At 40.3% G+C, this 25156-nt stretch overlaps 1 protein-coding gene and 1 pseudogene across 2 annotated transcripts; both read right to left on the bottom strand.

Annotated features, from left to right (window-relative positions):
* Positions 1–2125: 2125 nt before the first annotated feature.
* On the bottom strand, positions 2126–24547 carry CENPH (centromere protein H). 2 transcript variants are annotated; one of them, XM_022596094.2, is made up of 9 exons: positions 24333–24545; positions 22556–22611; positions 13205–13253; positions 12733–12807; positions 10352–10408; positions 7069–7132; positions 6688–6739; positions 4494–4657; positions 2126–2636 (listed from the first exon to the last, which is right to left on the bottom strand). In XM_022596094.2, the coding sequence occupies exons 1-9, from the start codon at positions 24455–24457 to the stop codon at positions 2541–2543; spliced, it is 738 nt and encodes a 245-aa protein (XP_022451802.1). In that variant the 5' UTR covers positions 24458–24545; the 3' UTR covers positions 2126–2540. The 2 variants fall into 2 exon arrangements, with proteins under 2 accessions (XP_022451802.1, XP_022451812.1); XM_022596104.2 differs by lacking the exon at positions 10352–10408 and having other exon boundaries at positions 24333–24547.
* LOC111187845 (mesoderm-specific transcript homolog protein pseudogene) lies at positions 22618–23940 on the bottom strand (annotated as a pseudogene).
* Positions 24548–25156: the final 609 nt, after the last annotated feature.

Raw genomic sequence — 25156 nt, 5'->3', positions numbered from 1 at the left:
TATCACTTGCCAAGCAATATTTCAGAACTGCTACAGTCCTTCTCCACTATTGTTCGCTGGCTGTATGAAGCAGTATAGCTTGTCTTTTCAGTTCATAGGTCTCCAGATCAGGAAGAGCTACATCTGAAATAATGTGAAGACTCTTTGAACTGGTATGACTAGATGACATTGTTAGCTTACCTTCTTTGGGGAGAGGTGCATCTTTTACATGCAAAAGGGAAGTTAATATTTAAGACCAAGGTAGCAGGTTGTGGTACACTATATTCTTTTCAGCAAATATCCATCTGGTTTCCCCAGCACTTCCCTGCTGTGAGAGTATACTTTCGTGCCCCAGTGATGTTGAGCTTGAGTGGAACCTGGGTGGAAATAATGTATACCTGTTCCAAGTAGAAACGAAATGTGCTTGTATAATTTGACTTGGCCTCATAAGCCATGAGCATGTGTTTCAGACAGTGGCTGCACGCTCAACCTGGGTCCTAGAATGATCAGCCAAACCATGGATCCAACAGAGAGTATGTTTCTTATAAGCCACTGAGATTTGAGGTTTTTCAGCATGATTTCCAAGAAAGCTAACTAATACAATTTCTCCCTCAGAGCTGGGCTGTAAGAGGGAGTACACAACAGGACAATAAAATCTTAGGAAAATGCAGAAAGTTTTTCTGAGGATGGTGGTAACCCTTTGAGTTGGGATTCATTAATAAAGCGTGCATCTATGATTTATTTAATGCTGTATCTTTGGATCAGGAAGGTATTTTCCAGAATGTTTTTCTATGAGAAAAATATAACTTCTTTGATAATTCATGTGGACCATTTCCAAGAATACACTGTGGCAAAAAGAGTAACTACACATAAGATTTAAATACTAGGGCTTCCCTGGTGGCGCAGTGGTTTAGAGTCCACCTGCCGATGCAGGGGACACAGGTTCGTGCCCCGGTCCTGGAAGATCCCACATGCCGCGGAGCGGCTAGGCCCGTGAGCCACGGCCGCTGAGCCTGCGCGTCTGGAGCCTGTGCTCCGCAACGGGAGAGGCCATAACAGTGAGAGGCCCGCGTACCACAAAAAAAAAAAAAAAAGATAAAATTTAAAAAACTACACATAAATTATGATTTATCAAAACAAATGAAGCAAAACTATAAATATTCCAAAGAAAAGTTTCTAGAATTCAAATCTCTTTATTTTTGTTACTGATCTAAAGAACAGATTTCAAATGCTATTACCACTGCAGTGCATCTTTTCCAGTTTAAATTCCTTCTTTTTTTCTTTAAACGTCATTATGTCTTTTTCAACTAGAGCAATGTTTTAAAAATATTTATTTATTTATTTATTTGGTTGTGCCAGGTCTTAGTTGAGGCAGGTGGGCTCCTTAGTTGCAGCGCACCGGCTCCGTAGTTCTGGCTTGCCGGCTCCTTAGTTGCGGCATGCAAACTGTTAGTTGAGGCATGCATGTGGGATCTAGTTCCCTGAGCAGGGATCCCTTAAAGTCCATCTTAAAAGAATGTTGAAAACACTACATTGTCTATAAAAATTATCAACAGCTCCAAATTAATAAAGAGCTCAAATTAGTTTTCCAAAACTGGAATTGGATTCTATAAAAGGTGGCAAGTTCTATTTTTTAATAAGATAGAATAATATTTATTCTTTTTATTTTTTAACTTATAAAAGTAATGCACAATAAACATAAAAATACAAAAGAAAAAAGTCACAAATTTTCTATAATAACCACAACTGTTAACATTGTGAATATGTTTTTCTTTTTCTTTCTTTTTCATGATTGAGGTGCTTTATTTGGGTGTCTGTTTAAAAATGCAGATGGGGAAGTGAGAGAACTGGGGAAATGGTGGTCAAGGGGTACAAACTTGCAGTTAGAAGATGAATAAATTTTGGAGATCTAATGTACAGCACTGTGATTCTAGTTAACAATACTATATTACATACTTCAAAGTTACTAAGAGGGTAATCTTAAATATTCTCACCACGATAAAGAAATGATAATTATGTAACATGATGGAGGTGTTAGCTAATGCCATGGTGGTCAAATCAACATGTTGTACATCTTAAACTTACACAATGTTATATATCAATTATATCGCAAATTTGTTTTAAAAAGGCAAAAGAAAATCTCTAGTGAGACAGAACTAAAATGAGATTTATTTGAATAAAATACAATTGACAGTTGAAAAAAATAAAGATGTGGATATGCTTTTCTAAATTTCCAATATTTTGTTTGACAAATAAATAGAGTAGTATTCCAAATGAGAGTTGGGACTTACAGGAATGTTGTAAAAAAAACAGTCCACATTCAGTGGAAAGCTGGACTAGATATCTTTTGGGACACTTCCAAGTCTAACATTTTCAGATTCTTTTAGATTATGCCAGTCACTTTATCATATTTAAAGCAGTAAATTCCATGTACCACTGTTAAGCTAAAAAAAAAATTGCAGTATTAGAACAGCTCCAAAAACACTGAAAAGCATTTCACTTAAAATTTGCAATTTAAATGACATTAAAGACAGAAACAAAAATACGTCAAAACAGAATTCTTATTGGATCATGGTGAGATTCTTCTCAAGCTGCAGAACAGTTTCCTTCAGGGCAGAATCCTCTGCCCAGTTGGCTTTACTCCCCAAAATGAGGTTCTGTAATTAAGAAAAAAAATTTTTTAATTAATGTTCTAAGTACTCTTAAAAATTTAACAAGATTTTAAAAAAATCCTCAGGACTTCCCTGGTGGCGCAGTGGTTAAGAATCCACCTGCCAATGCAGGGGACACGGGTTTGAGCCGTGGTCCGGGAAGATCCCACATGCCATGGAGCAACTAAGCCTGTGCACCTTAACTACTGAGCCTGCGCTCTAGAGCCCGCGAGCCACAACTACTGAGCCTGCAAGCCACAGCCACTGAGCCCGTGTGCTGCAACTACTGAGCCCGTGCGCCTAGAGCCCATGCTCCGCAACAAGAGAAACCCCTGCAATGAGAAGCCTGCGCACCACAATGAAGAGCAGCCCCCGCGCACCACAACTAGAGAAAAGCCCGCGCACAGCAACGAAGACCCAATGTAGCCAAAAATAATAAATAAAGTAAAGAGGGACTTCCCTGGTGGTCCAGTGGCTAAGACTCCGTGCTCCCAATACCAGGGGCCCGGGATTGATCCCTGGTCAGGGAACTAGATCCCACATGCCGCAACTGAGAGTTCGCATGCCACAACTAAAGATCCTGCACGCAGCAATGAAGATCCCAGTACAGCCAAATAAATAAATAAATATTAAAAAAAAAAAAGTAAAGAAAAACCTCCAGGCTAAATGAATACATAAAATTTAAAAACTGACATAATGGGGACTTCCCTGGTGGCGCAGTGGTTAAGAATCCGTCTGCCAATGCAGGGGACAAGGGTTCGATCCCTGGTCCGGGAAGATCCCACATGCCGTGGAGGAACTAAGCCCCTGCACACCAACTACTGAGCCTGTGTGCCACAACTACTGAAGCCCCTGCGCCTAGAGCCCGTGCTCTGCAACAAGAGAAGACATTGCAATGAGAAGCCCAAGCACCACAACGAAGAGTAGCCCCTGCTCGCCAGAACTAGAGAAAGCCTGTGTGCAGCAAAGAAGACCCAACACAGCCAAAAAATAAATAAATAAACTTAAAAAATAAAAAAATCCTGACATGACAATAACTACCAATATTGAGAATTTGCTTCGAGCAGACACTATGCTAAACAGATTAACATGAATTATCACCTTTAGTTCTAATAACCACTCTTCCTACACAAGGAAACTAATGCTTAGAAAAGTTAAATAATTTCCTCAAGGTCAGCAACTTTAAAAAAAAATTTATTTATTTTAATTTATTTATTTGTGTGCAGGCTTTTTCTAGTTGCAGTGAGCGGGGGCCACTCTTTGTTGCGGTGCGTGGGCTTCTCATTGCGGTGGCTTCTCTTTTTGCAGAGCATGGGCTCTAGGCACGTGGGCTTCAGTAGTTGTGGCATGCAGGCTCAGTAGTTGTAGCGCAAGGGCTTATTTGCTCCATGGCATGTGGGATCTTCCCAGACTGGGGATCGAACCGTGTCCCCTGCATTGGCAGGTGGATTCTTAACCACTGTGCCACCAGGGAAGTCCCTCAGCAACTATTAAGTAGCTGGTAGGATCTTAACTCTAGACTCCCATCACCTGCATCCATGTTTTCCCCACTTCCCAACTTGAAGTCTAATGTTCTCCATCATTATACCATTCTGCCTCCACAGAGCTGCTGATATCATTTCCATTTATAAATGCCTAAGGTCTAACTATAACAAAAAACCAAAGCCTTAAATGCTAAACAGACATAAATTCAAGATATATGTAAACAGCTTGATATTCAGTACTGAATTATTTAGTAAGATCAAAAACTAAATGAAAAAAAAAAAAAGAAAAGAAAACTAAATGAAAATAAGCCTGAAAGTAATAGAACCATTCACTTTTGAAAAGTTCTTTACCCCGCTTCCTATTTTATAAAAATATTACCTGGAACACATGTTGAATAACTGTAGTAATCTGTATCTCCATCTCCAGGTTTTGTTGTATGGTCTTTATCTTCCCCGAATTTTCCATACTACCCAAATCATCTTTCTGTTTGTTCTTTTCAGTCTGTATTTCTAAAAGCTTCCTTTCTGAAGCTTGTTTTAACTCTATTGGGTTAAAAATAAAACGATATACTATATATGATAACTCCTATAAACAAGAATCTTGAAAACTTATGAAGCAGAACAGTTACTGATTATTTCAGTCAAGAGAAAATTTTTAATAAGCAGCATTTTAGGCTGCAGTTCCATTTTGATCTGAAAATGATTTCTCTGGTGCAAAACACCAATATTTTAATTTCATACTTAGTAATGTCCTCTGTGAGATGTTCAAGGTATGTATGTATGACAGTGATACTGTCTACAAATGTTTGCTGTGGCATCATGTCAAAGAGGACTTACTCTGGGTTGCCAAAAAAATAGCAGGAGATATATGTAAGGAAATACTTTCCCCCCCTTTATTTACAAAAATTAAAATATCAACAAGATGAATTTTCAAGGAAAGGTAAGATTCCCTTCTCCAGGGATAAATACCATCAACCATTTTTTGTTGTTGTTCCCGAAACGTTCTGAGAACTAAACTACAAATCTTCCTGGTAAACCCATCTTAAGTTGAAAATATCCTAAGTCGAAAACACATTTAGTACACCTAATCTACCAAACATCACAGCTTAACTTAGCCTACCTTAAATATGCCCAGAACACTTACATTAGCCTGCAAATGGGCAAAATCATCTAACACAAAGCCTGTTTTATAACAATGTGTTAAATATCTCATGTAATTTATTGAATACTGTACTGAAGGTGAAAAACATAATAGTTGTAAGTGTATTGGTTGTTTACCCTTATGATCACATGGCTGATAGGAGCTGGGGCTTGATGTTGCTGCCCAGCATCACAATGGAGTATGTTACTAGCCCAGGAAAAGAGCAAAATTCAAAATCTGAATTCAGTTTCTACTAAATGCATATCATCATAAAGTCAAAAAATCATTAAGTCGAAACATCATAAGTTGGGGACAGATAGTATTTGAAACCATAAATGGGTATATCTCAGGAGCTTGGTTCCTTGACAGGAATGCAATGGAAAAAAAGCCAAAGGGTGATTAGATCAGATGACCAGGACTACTTCTAATCCTGAGATTACTTACAAAAAGGCAAATCTACATAATATTTTAAAATAATAAATCATGCCTATACTGTTAAATGAAAACAGCAGTTTACAACACAGAATAAAATTATGCCAATTTTATTTTATAAATAAGAAGCATTGAAGATCGATTATCTCTTGATAAAATTAAAAATTTAACTTCCTATGTATGTTTTTCTGTTTCTAAATTCTTTATAGAGAATATGTGTTACTTCTGAAATACATTTCAATAAAACATTTCAATGCAAAAAGCCATCTCATATTCATTAAGTTAAAAAGCTGTAGAACCATATGCATCAAGTGATCATTTAAAAATTATGTTTAGGGGGCTTACTTGGTGGCACAGTGGTTAAGAATCCGCCTGCCAATGCAGGGGACACGGGTTCGAGCCCTGTTCTGGGAAGATCCCACATGCCGCAGAGCAGCTAAGCCCGTGAGCCACAACTATTGAGCCTGCGCTCTAGAGCCCGAGAGCCACAACTACTGAGCCCACATGCTGCAACCACTGAAGCCTGCGCGCCTAGAGCCCGTGCTTCACAACAAGAAAAGCCACCGCAATGAGAAGCCGGCGCCCTGCAACTAGAGAAAGCCCGCGCGCAGCAACAAAGACTCAACGCAGCCAAAAATAAAATAAAATAAATAAATTAAAAAAAATTATGTTTATTTAAATACATTTATATGGGTGTGGAAAAAGGCCTGGAATGATGTACTCCTAACTGTGGTCACACAGGATGGAGGTATGGCTTTCACATTATACTTTTTTGTATTATTTGATATTCCTTCCTGCACTGAGAATATCTTAATTTTTGTGATTTAAAGTTCTAAAACAACAAATCAAGCAAAATCCATTTTATATACTACTTTTTAAATTGCTATGTCCAAAATTTTAAGGAAATTAAAAAATTTTTCAGTGATTGAGAGATCTGGCCTTATCAATCTTCATATTAAGTGAAAATGTGTTCTCAAAAAAAAAAAAGTGTTCTACATACGCAATCTCTTCTTTCTAACATCAAGCAATTTGTCTTCCAAGTCCCGGGTTTCCTGTTATTAGAAATAAAAAGATTAAGGCACATAACCTAAGAACACACCTATAATATTTAAATCACTGAATTTATCTATTCATATTTTCTAGAGCTCCAGTTTTCAATTCCTCTGTTTCCACACAACAAAAGGGAAAGGAAAAGTAGCTTAAATGATAAGTAGATAATTAGTCAGAAATAATGGAATTATGGAAAAGAGAGAAAATTTAAGGACAGTGAATTCCAACCATATCAGTCTCTTTGGGCAATCCTATTTAGTCACATACAGTTACCAGCAAGAATGTTACTGAAATCATGAGAATGCATAAGCAGCTTTATATTCAAAGTTACCTGCTGTGATTTCATTACTGATTTATTTAGACTTAGTATTTGTTTCATGTTATCCATGAGCACACTGAAAAGGAATAAAAAATATGATTAACAGTTAAAAAACCTCAATTAAGAAATCAGTTAGTATATATTTACTTTCATTATATTCACTGTACACTTCAATAGAAAGTCATTGTTTAACAAAATAAGTCTGGAAAAATTTGATGTAAACTAAATTTCTGTTTAGAATTAGAGATGCATTTCCCTAGAAAAATTTTTGCTCACAGACAACAAAGAATATCAAATAACATTTCTTGTGTTTTTTCTCTTGGCTGCACTGCACGGCATGTGGGATCTTAGTTCCCCGACCAGGGATCAAACCGGTGCCCCCTGCAGTGGACGCTCGGAGTCTTAACCAGTGGACCGCCAGGGAATTCCCCAGGAACATTTCTAAAAATCTCATATTTAGGGGGAAAAAACCCTAACAGCTTGCTAATACATAGCTTTTTTTTGGAAACAGACTTTAGTTTTTAGACAAGTTTTAGGTTCAAAGCAGAACCGAGTGGAAGGGAAGCCCATGTACACGCTGGCCCCACGCTTGCACAGCCTCCCCCGCAGCAGAGCGAGCCATTTGTTACAAATGATGAACCTACACTGACGCATCATTATCACCCAGAGGCCATGGTTTACATTAGGGTTAGGGTTCATTCTTGGTGTTGTACATGCTATGAGTTGACAAATGTATAATGACATGTATCTACCATTATCATATCATACAGAATAGTTTCAGTGAATAAAGTGCTTTTATCCCCATTTCTCCAACAAGTATTTCTTTTTTTTTTTAATTAGTTAATTTATTTATTTTTGGTTGTGCTGGGTCTTTGTTGCTGCGCACGGGCTTTTTCTCTAGTTGCAGCGAGCAAGGGCTCTAGGTGTGCGGGCTCAGTAGTTGTGGTGTATGGGCTTAGTTGCTCTATGGCATGTGGCATCTTCCTGGACCAGGGCTCGAACCCGTGTCCCCTGCATTGGCAGGCGGATTCTCAACCACTGCGCCACCAGGGAAGCCCCTCCAAGTATTTCTGAGTGACTACTACATGGCAAGACTGTGCCAGGCACCAGGAATATAAAACAGAGTAAAACATAGTACATGTTTTCAAAGAGGAAAGAATCTTATGGGGGAAAAAATAAATCCACAACCATCATATGGTTTCATTACAACCAGTAATGGATATGAACCCTTCTAAGAGTTGTGCAAAGGGTGGAACAAGGGAAATCCTTGAGTCTTAAAAGATGTAAAGTATAGTTGAACCTTGAACAATGCAGGTGGGGTGAGTGGTTAGGGACACCAACCATCCCACACAATCAAGAGCACTGCTATCTCTGCCTCAAAAACAAAGGAATTAAATGACTCACCCAAGGGCAGAAAGCTGAAACAGTTTGGATCAAACCCTAGTTCTTCTGATTCCACATACTGTGACCTCTAACTAAACACAAATCTTCCCCCATACTTAGTTAACTTAAAGATCTGTAAAATGAAAATACAGGTGCCATATTTATTGAAAAAAACCCCAAACAACCTGCATATAAGTGGACTTGGGCAGTTGAAACCCAGGTTGTTCAATGCTCAAGTGTAATTATGAAGATTACCTAGATCAAGCAGTTTAGTAGGCTGGAGTAAAAGGGTGGAAATAAGACTGGATGAGAAAAGTGGTTCTCATATTTCAGAGTGCCACATTCCCTTGGGAGGCTCGTTAAATGTGGATTGCCAGCTCCCCATCTTCAGAGATTCTGAGTCAGCAGGTTTGGGATGGGACCAGCAATGTGGCCATTGTGAAAATACTAATTATCCTGATAATCAGCCAGGCGTGAGAAACACTGTAGAAGTTTACCTGGGAGGCTGAAAAAGGGGACTATCTGCACAGACCTGAGAGCTGAACTCATTTTCTGCTAGTTACAGCTATACGTGGTTGTAAACTTTAAGACAGGCTAAAGGCGCTGCCTCAGCCTACCTGGCCTTTGTGCTGTCTTTGGTGTCAATGTGATGAATCTATCCTGCACTCCTTTAACTCAAGAATGTTTTAAGCTCTCCTTTCGTGGGGGAGCAATATTTAGAGAGTTCAAATTCAGATTTTAGGATTTATGTAGTCCTGGAGTTAAATGGAATATGGGAGGAATGGGTATCAGTCAGGGCTAAGACGTCCAGATAGAGAAAGTGCCAGATCCATCTCTGTACTCTTCCTGTGCCAACAGTGGGGTGGTGGTGGTGGTGGTATTTTATCACAAGATTAGAGCTTTGGGAGATAAAATCACAGGTAAGGCCCCAGTGGCCAGGCACTTAGGCTCAGATTAGAGATGACCTTGATTGCCCGGCCAATTATTGAACCTATGCAAGATCATTTCTGCCAATACAAAAATGAGGAGTATATTTCCTATCTCATTGAGTTGGCTTAAATGAGATAGCATTGCTCCTGCTTTACAGTAAATCCCAAACGAAAGTTAACTTTCAAAACCTTCCTTCAGGGGCTTCCCTGATGGCACAGTGGTTGAGAATCCGCCTGCCAATGCAGGGAGCACAGTTTCGAGCCCTGGTCCAGGAAGATCCCACGTCGTGGAGCAACTAAGCCCGTGTGCCACAACTACTGAGCTTGCGCTCTAGAGACTGCGTGTCACAACTACTGAAGCCCATGCGCCTAGAGCACGTGCTCCGCAACAAGAAGCCACTGCAATGAGAAGCCCGCATACCGCAACAAAGAGGAGCCCCTGCTCACCGCAACTAGAGAAAGCCCGCGCACAGCAACAAAGACCCAACGCAGCCAAAAATAAATAAATTTATTAAAAACAAAAACAATCCTCCTTCAAAATTCTCAGATTGGGGACTTCCCTGGTGGTCCAGTGGTTAAGACTCCACATTCCCAATGCAGGGGGCCTGGGTTTGATCCCTGGTCAGGGAACTGAATCCCACATGCCGCAACTAAGACCTGGTGCAGCCAAATAAATAAATATTAAAAAAAAAAAATCCCATATTGTATAGGTAAAACCTCCATTGCGTCTTAGGGTCCCGATCCATATGAAACAAAATGTCAACAGGACTATAAAAGTTGTAATGATGAGAAGGGCCCACAGAAATTCTGTCATGTTTCTCTTTTTTTTTTTTGTCATGTTTCTTATTCCCCAGATAAAGGTGGTCGGTAGTGACAGGTAATTAAAAAAAAAAAAAATTCATAGAACTAGTCATTATGCGGATCTCCCTTATTCCCATCCTTGCCAAATCCAGAAAAAATAAAACAAACAAAAAAAAACATACCTAGTCTTGGTGTTAATTTTCTCCATGTGTTTTTTAAGTGCACTTGAAAGCTGCATCCTATAGAGGAAAAAAGCTTCCATTATAAAACATGGTTAACATTTAGGGTACACTGAAAAAGAAAATTTAAAAATACAACAAGGTAAAGATTGATTTCTCTTTAAATATAACATAAAACAAAAGTAGGTTTTTAAACAGTATCATATGGGAAATACTTTGATAAGTAAGTTATAGAAATATGAAGGAACACCAATATGGATGCGGCTGTTGCATGCAGTTGTGCATATGGCCAGAGAGGGGGGCTGAGCAGACCTGACACCCAGCCTGAACTTGCTCTCCAAGCCGTCCACCTTGGTGCGGGGCTGCGAGGAAGCATTAAGGCACTACAAAATGTAATGTACAACACAATAAACATGTTTAACACTGCTGTAAGTTATTATGTGCAAGTTGTTAAGAGAATAAATCCTAAGAGTTCTCACCACAAGAAAATAATTTTTTTTGCTATTTCTTTAATTTTGTATCTATATGAGATGATGTTCATTAAACCTAATGTGATAATCATTTCAGGATGCAAGTCAAAACATTATGCTGCACACCTTAAACTTATACAGTGCAGTATATCAATTATATCTCAATAAAACTGGAAGGAAAAAAAAAGGTACTACAGAGATCAACAGGGGCCCAAAATGTGTAGTTAGGGAATACAAAACCATACTTGGCTGTGAACTTTAAAATGTGTCTATGTAAAAGCTAGCACTGTAATTTATTTTTAAATTCAAATAGCTAATAAATCATAACAAAAAGGCAATCAGGGGCTTCCCTGGTGACGCAGTGGTTAAGAATCCACCTGCCAATGCAGGGGACACAGGATCGAGCCCTGGTCCGGGAAGATCCCACATGCCACGGAGCAACTAAGCCCGCGCACCATGACTACTTACCCTGCGCTCTAGAGCCCGAGAGCCACAACTACTGAGACTGTGTGCCACAACTACTGAAGCCCACACACCTAGAGCCTGTGCTCCGCAACAAGAGAAGCCACTGCAATGAGAAAGCCATGCACTGCAAAGAAAAGTAGCCCCTGCTCGCCGCAGCTAGAGAAAGCCTGTGCACAGCAATGAAGACCCAAAGCTGCCAAAAATAAATTTAAAAAAAAAAGGCAATCAGCTCAGCAATATTAGTCATTTCATTAAAGGGGGATATCTTAATAGCTCTGAAGCCACCTTAGTTAAAAAATACGATCTATATAATAAGCCAGCATATGAAATGAGGGAAAAAAGTTCACTGCTAGAAGCAATTAAAAGGGATTTAACTACTTTTCAATTAAATGTAAATAAATTCATCTGGGACGGCCAGAAATACAAGGAAAAAACTGTTAAAAGTCATTCACTTAATTGAGATTATTAATTCAGATCATAAGTCTATAATAGAGGCCACTGTTTGTCTTATTAACAACTGTATGCCAGCTCCAGCACAAAGCTTACGACACAGGAAGCACTCAAATATCTGTTGAATGAATTTTAAAATATATATGCAAAGCCTAAAATTAAAAATATATTTAAACTCAATGACAATTCTTTTACTCCATTAAGAGTTACTGGAATAGGGGACTTCCCTGGTGGTCCAGTGGTTAAGAATCCACCTTCCAATGCAGGGGACACAGGTTCGATTCCTGGTTGGGGAACTAAGATCCCATATGCCGCGGGACAACCAAGCCCTTGAGCCACAACTACTGAGCACACAAGCCACAACTAGAGAGCCTGCATGCCGCAACTGTTGAGCTCGAGCGCCAAAACTAGAGAGAAGCCCAGGCGCCACATGAAGATCACGCGTCCCCCAACTAAGACCCGATGCAGTCAAAAAGTAAAATAAATAAACAAATATTAAAAAAAAAGTTACTGGAGTAAATGAATCCATATAATCATTTCAAACACAGAATGAGATTTAACCTCACACTTTAACTGTCTTGACTGACATTTCCTTATTAACCTTATCTTATGTAACTTCTTCAAATGAAGACATTAATGAATGATGTAACTTTTCTCTCAGGGCTCAAAATTTGTGGGACCATTATCTAAACATCATTTTGATTGATTACTTCAGACCAGCTAAAATATCCCCTCCACCTTGAGCCATACCCATTTTGCATACTTAAAACACAATAACTGGGCTTCCCTGGTGGCACAGTGGTTGAGAGTCCGCCTGCCGATGCAGGGCACGCGGGTTCGTGCCCCGGTCCGGGAAGATCCCACATGCTGCGGAGCAGCTGGGCCCATAAGCCATGGCCGCTGAGCCTGCGCGTATGGAGCCTGTGCTCCGCGACGGGAGAGGCCACAACAGTGAGATGCCCACATACCGCAAAAAAAAAAAAAAAAGGTAATAATTACCTGTCTAACGCAAGCTTTTTCATTTCAAAAGCAATTTTTGCCTCTTCAATTTCTTTTTCCAGTTCTTCAATTTTACTGCCAAAGAAGCATGAACAAAAGAATTTCAGCAATATCAGAAAAAGTAACTACTTGAAGAAAGGTATAAAGTAAATCTTTGAAGAAAGTTAAATGCCTGTTCTCTAAATAAAAGTATTCCACAGGCTCCCAACACCTATGCATTTACAGATTTGGTAAACTGATTCCTGCTATGATACTTCGCTAAGTATCTTGTTAAGGTGTGGAGGATGACAAAAGTGCTAATATGATCACTCATGTGCATGTAAGTCTACATCCCACATCAACAACTTCTCAATACGTGCATGACAAATTACTTGGGAAAAAAAAGGAAAGGAAAAAGAAAGACAATATCATAAGGTGGATAATATTATTAAATCTGTAAAAGCCACAACTAAAATTTAAAAATATGACCTACGCTTCAATTTGCTTTTCCTGCATGATTTGTTCTGGAGTTTTTTCTTCATCTACAAATAAATAAATTTTTGACGTTAGTAGTATTTTATTAAAGCATTGTCCAAAAGAAATATAATGTAAGCCACAAATGCAAACCAAATATGTAATTTTTAATTTCATTTCCACACTACAAAAGAAACAAATGAAAATAATTTTAATATAGCTTATTAAACCCAACAGATCCAAAATATTATCGTTTCAACACGTAATCAATTTCTAATTACTACTGAAATATTTCACATTCTTTTCTTCTGTGCATATTTTACATTTACAGTGCTTCTCAATGAGGACTAACCACATTTCAAGTGTTCAACGGTCACACGGAGCTAATGTCTACCACGTCGGACAGCACAGTTATGGAATGATAGAAAAAGAGTAAAAAATGAACAAGATCACAGGGCTTCCCTGGTGGCACAGTGGTTGAGAGTCCACCTGCCTATGCAGGGGACACGGGTTCGTGCCCCGGCCCGGGAAGATCCCACATGCCGCGGAGTGGCTAGGCCCGTAAGCCATGGCCGCTGAGCCTGCGCATCCAGAGCCTGTGCTCCGCAACGGGAGAGGCCACAATGGGAGAGGCCCGCGTACCGCAAAAAACAAAAAACAAGATCAATGTAAAAAAAAAAACAACTGTACGTCTATATATTAGCAACAAACAATAGGAAATTAAACTTTAAAAATACATGTAAAATTGCACGCAAACACACAAAATACTTAAGGATAAATTTAACAAAATACATGTATGACCTCTACATTGAACACTACCAAATACTATAAGTTTATTTAATTTATTTTATTTATTTATTTGTTTTTGACTGTGTTGGGTCTTCATTGCTGCGTGTGGGCTTTCTCTAGCTGCGGCAAGCAGGGGCTATTCTTCGTTGTGGTGTGCGGGCTTCTCACTGCGGTGGCTTCTCTTGCTGTGGATCATGGGCTTTAGGCACACAGGCTTTAGCAGTTGTGGCTCACGGGCTCTACAGCACAGGCTCAGTAGTTGTGGTACATGGGCTTAGTTGCTCCGTGGCCTGTGGGATCTTCCCAGATCAGGGCTTGAACCCATGTCCCCTGCACTGGCAGGCGCATTCTTAAGCACTGCGCCACCAGGGAAGACCCCATTACAAAATACTGAAATGGAAAGATAAACTATCTATATGTATTGGGAGAATCATTATCGCTAATATAACAATTTCACCCATACTGATCTATAGATCCCACTCAAATCCCAGTCAAATCTGTAGAAATTGACAAACTGATTTTAAATGCATATAGAAAAACAAAGGACCAAGAATAATCAAAGCAATTTTGACAAAGAATGTTGAAGGACTTACAAGAGCTGACAATCAAGACTTACTATAAAGCTACAGTCATCCAAACAGCATGGTATCATTGTAAGGATAGACAAATACCTCAAAGGAACAGAAGAAAAAGTCCAGAAATAGACCTACACATATACAATGGATAAAGAAAAGTCTTTTCAACAGTGCTAGAAAAACTGGATTTCTATATGGAAAACAAATGAACCTTTATCCTTACTTAGCGCACACCATACACAAAAGTTACTCCAAAAGTAGCAGGATACAAAATTAATGCACAGAAATCTCTTGCATTCCTACACACTAATGATGAAAAATCTGAAAGAGAAATTAAGCAAACACTCCCATTTACCATTGCAACAAAAAGAGTAAAATACTTAGGAATAAACCTACCTAAGGAGACAAAAGACCTGTATGCCGAAAACTATAAGACACTGATGAAAGAAATTAAAGATGATACAAACAGATGGAGAGATATACCATGTTCTTGGATTGGAAGAATCAACATTGTGAAAATGACTATACTACCCAAAGCAATCAATAAATTCAATGCAATCTCTATCAAACTACCAATGGTATTTTTCACAGAACTAGAACAAAAAATTTCACAATTTGTATGGAAATATAAAAGACCCCGAATAGCCAAAGCAATCTTGAGAAAGAAAAATGGAGCTGGAGGAATCAGGCTCCCTGACTTCAGACTATATGACAAAGCTACAGTAATCAAGACAGTATGGTACTGGCACAAAAACAGAAATATAGATCAATGGAACAGGATAGAAAGCCCAGAGATAAATCCACACACATATGGTCACCTTATTTTTGATAAAGGAGGCATGAATATACAATGGAGAAAAGACAGCCTCTTCAATAAGTGGTGCTGGGAAAACTGGACAGCTACACGTAAAAGTGAAATTAGACCACTCCCTAACACCATATACAAAAATAAACTCAAAATGGATTAAAGACCTAAATGTAAGGCGAGACACTATAAAACTCTTAGAGGAAAACATAGGCAGAACACTGTGACATAAGTCACAGCAAGATCCTTTTTGACCCACCTCCTTGAGAAATGGAAATAAAACCAAAAATAAACAAATGGGACCTAATGAAACTTAAAACCTTTTGCACAGCAAAGGAAACCATAAACAAGACGAAAAGACAACCCTCAGAATGGGAGAAAATATTTGCAAACGAAGCAACTGACAAAGGATTAATCTCCAAAATATACAAGCAGCTCATGCAATTCAATATCAAAAAACCAAACAACCCAATCCAAAAATGGGCAGAAGACCTAAAGAGACATTTCTCCAAAGAAGATATACAGATTGCCAACAAACACATGAATGGATTCTCAACATCCTTTCATTAGAGAAATGCACTAATCATTAGAGAGGTGCAAATCAAACTATAATGAGGTATGACCTCACACCATTAAGAATGGCCATCATCAGAAAATCTACAAACAATAAATGCTGGAGAGGGTGTGGAGAAAAGGGAATCCTCTTGCACTGTTGGTGGGAATGTAAACTGATACAGCCACTATGGAGAACAGTATGGAGGTTCCTCAAAAAACTAAAAACAGAGCTACCATACGACCCAGCAATCACACTACTGGGCATATACCCTGAGAAAACCATAATTCAAAAAGAGTCATGTACCGCAATGTTCACTGCAGCTCTATTTACAATAACCAGGACGTGGAAGCAAGCTAAGTGTCCATCGACAGACGAATGGATAAAGAAGATGTGGCACATATACACAATGGAATATTACTCAGCCATAAAAATAAACGAAATTGAGTTATTTGTAGTGGGGTGGATGGACCTAGAGTCTGTCATACAGAGTGAAGTAAGTCAGAAAGAGAAAAACAAATACCATATGCTAACAGATATATATGGAATCTAAAAACAAACAAAAAAATGGTTTTGAAGAACCGGGGGGCAGGACAGGAATAAAGACGCAGACATAGAGAATGGACTTGAGGACACGGGGAGGGGGAAGGGCAAGCTGGGACGAAGTGAGAGAGTGGCGTGGTCATATACACACTACCAAATGTAAAACAGATAGCTAGTGGGAAGCAGTCACAGAGCACAGGGAGATCAGCTCGGTGCTTTGTGTCCACCTAGAAGGGTGGGATAGGGAGGGTGGGAGGGAGACACGAGGGAGGAGATATGGGTATATATGTATATGTATAGCTGATTCACTGTTATACAGCAGAAACTAACACACCATTGTAAAGCAATTATACTCCAATAAAGATGTTTAAAAAAAAAAAAAGAATCTCAGTCCTGTACTTTAAACCTAACACCTTAAGACATCTAGAACAAAACACAGGAGAAAACTTTGCAACCTTGGGGTAGTCACAGTTTCTTAGATAGAACTCAAAAACCACAAAGTACAAAAGAAAAGAGTGAAGAATAGTGCTTCATCAAAATTAATGCCTTCTGCTCCTCAAAAGTCAATGTTAGGGCTTCCCTGGTGGCACGGTGGTTGAGAGTCTGCCTGCCGATGCAGGGGACACAGATTCATGCCCCGGTCCGGGAAGATCCCACATGCCGCGGAGCGGCTAGACCTGTGAGCCATGGCCGCTGAGTCTGCACGGGCTGGAGCGTGTGCTCCGCAATGGGAGAGGCCACAACAGTGAGAGGCCCGCGTACTGCAAAAAAAAAAAAAAAAAAAAAAAAGACAATGTTAAGGAAGTAAAAAAGGAAGCAACAAACTAGGAGAAAATTTCTGCCATATATGTATACATATGTATATACACACACACACATATATTTATTTATTTACCTGAAAAAGGACTGTATTCTTGTTTTTAAAGGAGTGAATATTTTATTCTTTAGTGTTTAATAGAATACATCATGTATTCAGTTATAATTAAAGAACTCAAACTCAATGAGACTAACAATCCAATTAAAAAATGGGTAAGCACCTCCTAGAGTAATGGAAATAAAAACAAAAAGAAACAAATGGGACCTAATGAAACTTCAAAGCTTTTGCACAGCAAAGGAAACCATAAACAAGACCAAAAGACAACCCTCAGAATGGGAGAAAATATTTGCAAATGAAGCAACTGACAAAGGATTAATCTCCAAAATTTACAAACAGCTCATGCAGCTCAATAACAAAAAAACAAACAACCAAATCCAAAAATGGGCAGAAGACCTAAATAGACATTTCTCCAAAGAAGATATACAGACTGCCAACAAACACATGAAAGAATGCTCAACATCATTAATCATTAGAGAAATGCAAATCAAAACTACAATGAGATATCATCTCACACCAGTGAGAATGGCCATCATCAAAAAATCTAGAAACAATAAATGCTGGAGAGGGTGTGGAGAAAAGGGAACACTCTTGCACTGCTGGTGGGAATGTGAATTGGTTCAGCCACTATGGAAAACAGTATGGAGGTTCCTTAAAAAACTACAAATAGAACTACCATATGACCCAGCAATCCCACTACTGGGCATATACCCTGAGAAAACCAGAATTCAAAAAGAGTCATGTACCAAAATGTTCACTGCAGCTCTATTTACAATAGCCAGGAGATGGAAACAACCTAAGTGCCCATCATCGGATGAATGGATAAAGAAGATGTGGCACATATATACAATGGAATATTACTCAGCCATAAAAAGAAATGAAATTGAGCTATTTTTAATGAGGTGGATAGACCTATAGTCTGTCATACAGAGTGAAGTAAGTCAGAAAGAAAAAGACAAATACCGTATGCTAACACATATATATGGAATTTAAGAAAAAAAAAATGTCATGAAGAACCTGGGGTAAGACAGGAATAAAGACACAGACCTACTGGGAATGGACTTGAGGATATGGGGAGGGGGAAGGGTCAGCTGTGACAGGGCAAGAGAGAGGCATGGACATATATACACTAATAAACGTAAGGTAGATAGCTAGTGGGAAGCAGCCGCATGGCACAGGGACATCAGCCCGGTGCTTTGTGACCGCCTGAAGGGGTGGGATAGGGAGGGTGGGAGGGAGGGAGACGCAAGAGGGAAGAGATATGGGAACATATGTATATGTATAACTGATTCACTTTGTTGTAAAGCAGAAACTAACACACCATTGTAAAGCAATTATACCCCAATAAAGATGTTTAAAAAAAAAAATGGGTAAGGATTTGAATGGATATTTCATAAAAGTAGATTTATACATCTACTTCATAAAAGTAGATGTATAAATTGCCAAAAAGACATGAAAAGATAATCAACATTAGTTATTAGGGAAATGTAAATTAAAACCACATGAGATACTACTATATACTTACTAGAATGGCTAAAATTTTTTTTTTTTTTTTTTATGGCTAAAATTTAACAAGACTGACAGGGGACTTCCCTGGTGGTGCAGTGGTTAAGAATCCACCTGCCAATGCAGGGGACACGGGTTCGATCCCTGGTCTGGGAAGATCCCACATGCCACGGGGCAACTAAGCCCGTGCGCCACAACTACTGAGCCCGCGTGCGACATCTACTGAAGCCCACACCCTAGAGCCTTCACTGCAACTACTGAGCCCACACGCTGCAACTACTGAGCCCGTGCTCCACAATAAGAGAAACCACTGCAATGAGAAGCCCACACAGTGCAGTGAAGAGTGGCCCCTGCTCGCTGCAACTAGAGTAACCCATGCACAGCAACGAAGACCCAACGCAGCCAAAAAATAAATAAATTAACTAAAAAAAAAATGGTGAGGGCTTCCCTGGTGGCGCAGTGGTTGAGAGTCCGCCTGCCGATGCAGGGGACACGGGTTCGTGCTCCGGTTCGGGAAGATCCCACATGCCGCAGAGCGGCTGGGCCCGTGAGCCATGGCTGCTGAGCCTGCGCATCCAGAGCCTGTGCTCCGCAACGGGAGAGGCCACAACAGTGAGAGGCCCATGTACGGCAAAAAAAAAAAAAAATGGTGAATTTTGTTACACGAATTAAGTCACAAAAGGAAGATGTCAGAAACAAAAAAATACATACCATATAAATCCATTTACATCAAATTCTAGAACAGTGCTGTCCAAACCACTGTTCTGTGATGAATGAAATGCTTAATATCTGCGCTGTCCAATATGGTAGCCACCAGCCACACTGTGGCTTCAGCATTTGATATGTGATTAGTGCAACAAAGAATTTTAAATTTTATTTGATTTTAATTAACTTAACTTTAAAAGGCCATCTGTAGCTAGTGGCTACTGTATTGGACAGCACTACTCTAGAAGACAAATCTATAGCAACAGAAATCAAATTGATGGTTGCTGGGGTCAGGGTGGGGACTGAGTGTGAAGTGGCACGGGCAGGTGTGACAGAAATGTTCTACGTCTTGATTGTGGTGGTAGTTACAGAGATGTATACATTTGTTAGAACTCATCAAATTGTACCCTTAAAATAGATGCACTTATTGTAAAAAAAATTTCTTCATGCAAGAAAGTCTCAGTTATATATATATATATAGTGTGTGTGTGTGTGTGTGTGTGTGTGTGTGTGTGTGTGTGTGTGGTACGCGGGCCTCTCACTACTGTGGCCTCTCCCGTTGTGGAGCACAGGCTCCGGACACGCAGGCTCAGTGGCCATGGCTCATGGGCCCAGCCGCTCCGCGGCATGTGGGATCTACCTGGACCAGGGCACGAACCCACGTCCTCTGCATCGGCAGGCGGACTCTCAACCACTGCACCATCAGGGAAGCCCTCAGTAATATATTTTTTAATGGTAAAACACAATCAATTTTAGACAAATATCTTCTCTCAAAGACTACAACCTAACTACTTATGGTTTGCTTCAAATCTGTCCTCTCCTTTAGTTGTAGAAATTCTAGAGTGTGGACTATTAAATCTACTCAAGTTTTCAGATGTCACAAGCCCTTAAAAATAAAATTATCTATACAGGGAAAACAAGAACTGCAGGAGGAGGCAGACTCTTTTATCACTTGGATTTTAGCTTTAAGGTCATCTTCTCAAAGAAGCCATCTCTGATTCCTCTGTCTAAAGTAGACACTCCCTCTTATCACACCATTATTTCCTTCATCACATTTACCTCACCTCATAATTATCTCACATGTTTCTTTGCTTACCTGTTTTGCTACATAGAATTTAAGCTCCATGAGGGTAAAGTCTGCCTTGTTCAACACCATATCTCCATCCCTAGCATCAATTCATTCAACTATGAGTGCAGGAATACTCATAGAGATAATTCTTCAGTGGTCCAAATTTTGTATAGCTTTTCCCTTATACCTCGACATCTAAGATCAAATATACATTTTTTTTCTTTTCTTTTCTTTTTTTTTGTGGTACGCGGGCCTCTCACTGTTGTGGCCTCTCCCGCTGCGAAGCACAGGCTCCAGATGCGCAGGCTCAGTGGCCATGGCTCACGGGCCCAGCCGCTCCGCGGTATGTGGGATCTTCCCGTACCGGGGCACGAACCCGTGTCCCCTGCATCGGCAGGCGGACTCTCAACCACTGCGCCACCAGGGAAGCCCTAAATATACTTTTTTATTATGTGGGCTCTCATGCCAGAAAAAGCATTAGGTATGTTGTACTTCTCATCTCTAAGGTAAACATAATTGGTTTAATACAAGGAACACGGGCTTTGGAAACAAGAACACCATTAATTCCTCCAGGGGAAGGGCAGGGACCTACTAACCATCTTTGAGTTAAGCATTTTTTAAATTGAAGTATAGTTGATTTACAATGTTTTTTATAATGTTGTATCAGTTTCAGGTATACAGCAAAGTGATTGAGTTTTACATATATATATGTATATACACATTTATATATATTTTATATATGTAATAGATATTCTTTTTCAGGAGGTAAGCATTATCGATGTAACAAAAGGGATATGGCTTTGGAGGCAAGAAGGCCTGGTTCATATCCTAGTTCCTATAGTTACTAGTTACAGTAAGCAGAAAAGAGGCTGGGGGGCCCATTTTTTTAGGGTTTGGTTTGGTTTGGTTTTTTGCAAAATATGACTTTAGAAACCCTGGAATGGAGATGGAAAACACATGGAAATGCCTTCAGATCTATGGCCTTAAAGAGAGCTTGAGCAGAGCTCAAAAATTACCTAAGTTCAAACACGGATTCAGGGAACTGATTAAGACATCTATGAGGTCCCCCGGCTTCTCCACAATTTTTTTTAAAAAAAAGATTTATTTATTTATTTATTTTGGAGGTGCCAGGCCTTAGTTGCGGCACACGAGATCTTCGTTGTGGCACGTGGGTTCTTTTAGTTGCAGCATGCGTGTGGGATCTAGTACCCTGACCAGGGATTGAACCTGGGCCCCCTGAGCTGGGAGCGTAGAGTCTCATCCACTGGACCACCAGGGAAGTTCCTCCACAATTCCTGATTCCACCTAGTGTACTATTTGATTTTACTCTTTAAGCTTATTTCATAGGGAAAGAAAGAGTAACCAAAATCTATCTTTGTGACCCAAGGGCTTACAATAAATCAGGTGGCTATTAGGTGGTTATTACTTCAGGATGACTAAACCATCATTTTACTACTCTCTTGGTCCCTGAGATTTCTGGATTAATAATTTTAAAAGATAAATTTAAAATTTTTCTGTGTTTAGAATTGAAAATTTTTACTTATGCCTTTATGCCTCTTCTGCTCTCATGCCAATAATCCAGTGTTTCTCAAAGTATAGGTCTCAGATCACTTGCTTAACAATCATCTAATCTGCTAATTTAATGTTCAGGTTGTTGATGGTAGCAAGTTTTGTGATACCCTAAGCCCACAGGGATTTCCAAATTCTCTGATCAACAGAACTTAATTGTCCTGAATTGTTATTTACTTGTTTTATATACATTTCTTGAATTCCTAACTAGTTCCTTAGGGCCAGGGCAAGCCTGCTTTTTGCATTCTTACAGGGTATAGTACTGCATTATGCTGGCCCTCCCATTCCCTAAATAAATATATTTTTGTAAAATTGGTGTTTTCCCTGGAGTACTGTTCATCAACAAACTCACAAAACCTTATTTGAAAATGAAAATACTTACTTGCGTCAACCATTGATTTATATTCCAAGAGTTGTTGTTTGGTCTGTGCTCTTACCCTGAAAACAGATAAAGAGAAGAAAGTTATATACTTATTGAGGTTTTACTCATTACTATATTATAAATCAACTCATCTTTTTGGCAATTTGATGCAACAAAATGAGTATAAATAAATAGCATTAAGGTCTTCCATTTTGGCCTATTTTATTTAAAACAGGTATAAAGAATTTAAGGCCTCAGAAAAATACGCAAAATGAAATACAGTAGGAAAACAGCATCTGTGAGGAAAAGTTTAAAATTTGATTTTTAAATTTATTCTTAATGGGCCACACTGAAATGAGGCTTAAAGAGAAGGGCTACACAAAGAAATAGATCAAAACGAGTCAGGTGGACCTTTGTGAGAATAGTGTTTGGTAGCCAGGACCTCTTTTGGGCATTTCTTCCTAAGAGGAAAACACAACAAATAAGGGAATAGGGGAAGGTAATACAGGGAAGCTATTCTTTCCAGGAGTTGATGAAGCCCATATATGCATTCAAGAAGGCCATGGGATACTCTAGCTGTGGACAGTGGCTAATATGGCCATCCAGAATTGACAATGGACTGCAGTAGCATTTTCCTATATGGCTCCAAGAACTCTGGATAGGGAATGATCAGATCCAAAGACTCACAGATAATATGAATGGGAATAGTTAAAGGCAAGAGCTCCGACCCGGTGTCTTCTAAACTTCCTCTGATGTATATATTATAAAAGACTGTTGATAACTAAGTTCCCATCTCCCATCACTGTTGCCTATCCCTGTCCACAGGTCCCACAACTCACTGTCAGAGGGTCGGGTATATGGCCCAAAGACTGGGGTGAGACCTTGAGAGAATACAAAGAAGTTCATGAATCATGTGAGAATGGGTGAAAGCATGCCTCCATCTTTGAGAGGCCTTTGAAGGAGAGGATGGTGAGTCTTGGGAAATACAACTCTGTTTGACAGAGACTCTTCATTCATAGTAAGCCGACCAGATCAAATCAGCTTGAACCTGCAGAGCAGCTCCTGGGCAAAGACATCTACATAATCATGAGAAAAAAGGTTGGTCCTGAGGTTGTGTTCCAATAAAACTTTACTTAAGGGGACTGAAATTTAATTTCACATAATTTTCATCTGTTATTAAATATTCTTGTGACTTCCCCCCCCCAACCATTTAAACACATGAAAACCATCCTTAGCTTGAGGGGGTCACACAACAACAGAGTAGGATGGATAAGGCCAGGGCCACAGTTGCCCACTGGTGTAAAAGACTGATGTCCTTTATCATCAAATCTTGCCCTAGCAACATAGAGACGTTGCTTCCTGGTAGAAAATATAACAAATGAAGCTTCTGCATTGAAAAGGGCCATAGCTACAACAGGAAAGGGCGGAGCCACCTCCCTCCGAAGTTATCAGGGCTTCGATGCAACCCACATAAGGGCTTGAAAATCGGGGTCCCAGGGCATGAGTGGGTAAGAAAGGAGGCGTTAATTACAGCTCAGTAGGCTCTAAGGGCCCTTTGCTAAACGCTGACTCCAGAATATCTCGTTTAATGCCCACAGCAACTCTGCTAGGAAGCTGTCATTTTTCTCTCCTTTGCCAAGATTAAAAAAGGGGCTTAAAGAGCTTAAGTGAATGATGCAGTCACGCAGCCATTAAGCGACCGACGCTGAATTCGAACCCTGGACATTTCTAAGCAAAGCGGGGAGCTCCTGGCCACGACGCCCACTTGGTTCCCGCCCAGCCGGCCAGAGGGAACAACCTGAGCAGCAGCGCCATGCGGTCCTCGGGACGCGCCGCCTGGGGGCCGGCGACCTGCGGCGGCTCGCCTTCCCCTCTGGAGTCCGCGGCCTCGGCAGCGGCTTGCTCCTCGGACTGCGTCTCCATCCGCGGAGCGAAGAGCTACCACTCAGGACCGGAACACTCTGCCCTAGAAGGCGCTGCTTTTCCCGCCACTAAATTGACACCGGAAGGGACCGCAGGGTCATCGCGCCGCCCCGCCCCTTCCTCCGCAGGGCCCCGCCCCTTCCTCCGCAAGGCCCGCCCTTTCCGCCCCGGTCTCTGCTGGTTGCTGTCCCTTCTTTTACCATGCCTGGCCCAGGTACTAGTTAAAACCGTTACAAACCACTAGTGAAAGTTGGAAGCACTCTGATTTAGCGTCAGCTCTGTCGAGTGCTGGGCTAAGGGCTATATGCAGCAGCCGTTCGGGGCCACTCCCCGGCTCCTGGCACCGCGGCCTAGAGGGGAGAACCCCGACATCACAGGTCTTTCAGCCTTGGAGCTGGGATAGCCGTTACTGACCCACCTTAGCACTCCCCTTCCATCCGCGGCCTTCAAGATGGCTGTGCCCGGCAGGCTGGCAGAGATAAACATTGGAGGGTTAGGTAGACTTTTGCTCTGAGCTCATTAAGTCCAGGCCCCTCATTTGGCGGAGAAGAGTGGCCCAAGCTCAGCGATACCCACTTCCTCCCCACGAGGCAATGCAGACTTCCAGTTTGAAATTCAGCTGTCAGTAAGATTCGAACTCGTAACAGAGTTGGGTGCCCCCAAGTGTCAGTTTGATGATCCGGCAGATTACAGGTGAGC

Source organism: Delphinapterus leucas, chromosome 3 (genome assembly GCF_059928025.1).
Source record: "Delphinapterus leucas isolate spDelLeu-1000000601 "Yukka" chromosome 3, BTC_Dleu_Yukka2, whole genome shotgun sequence".
Taxonomy (NCBI): domain Eukaryota; kingdom Metazoa; phylum Chordata; class Mammalia; order Artiodactyla; family Monodontidae; genus Delphinapterus; species Delphinapterus leucas.
This window is presented reverse-complemented; position numbering and strand designations above follow the sequence as displayed.

What these genes read in the sequence shown, in the direction of transcription:
- CENPH (XM_022596094.2), bottom strand. Translation starts at nt 24,457, where the DNA reads ATGGAGACGCAGTCCGAGGAGCAAGCCGCTGCCGAGGCCGCGGACTCC. An exon ending in CGCATGGCGCTGCTGCTCAG is followed by an intron (nt 22,612 to 24,332) that starts GTTGTTCCCTCT and finishes ATCTGTTTTCAG; the next exon opens with GGTAAGAGCACAGACCAAAC. An exon ending in AAAATTAACACCAAGACTAG is followed by an intron (nt 7,133 to 10,351) that starts GTATGTTTTTTT and finishes ATTCCTTTTCAG; the next exon opens with TGTGCTCATGGATAACATGA.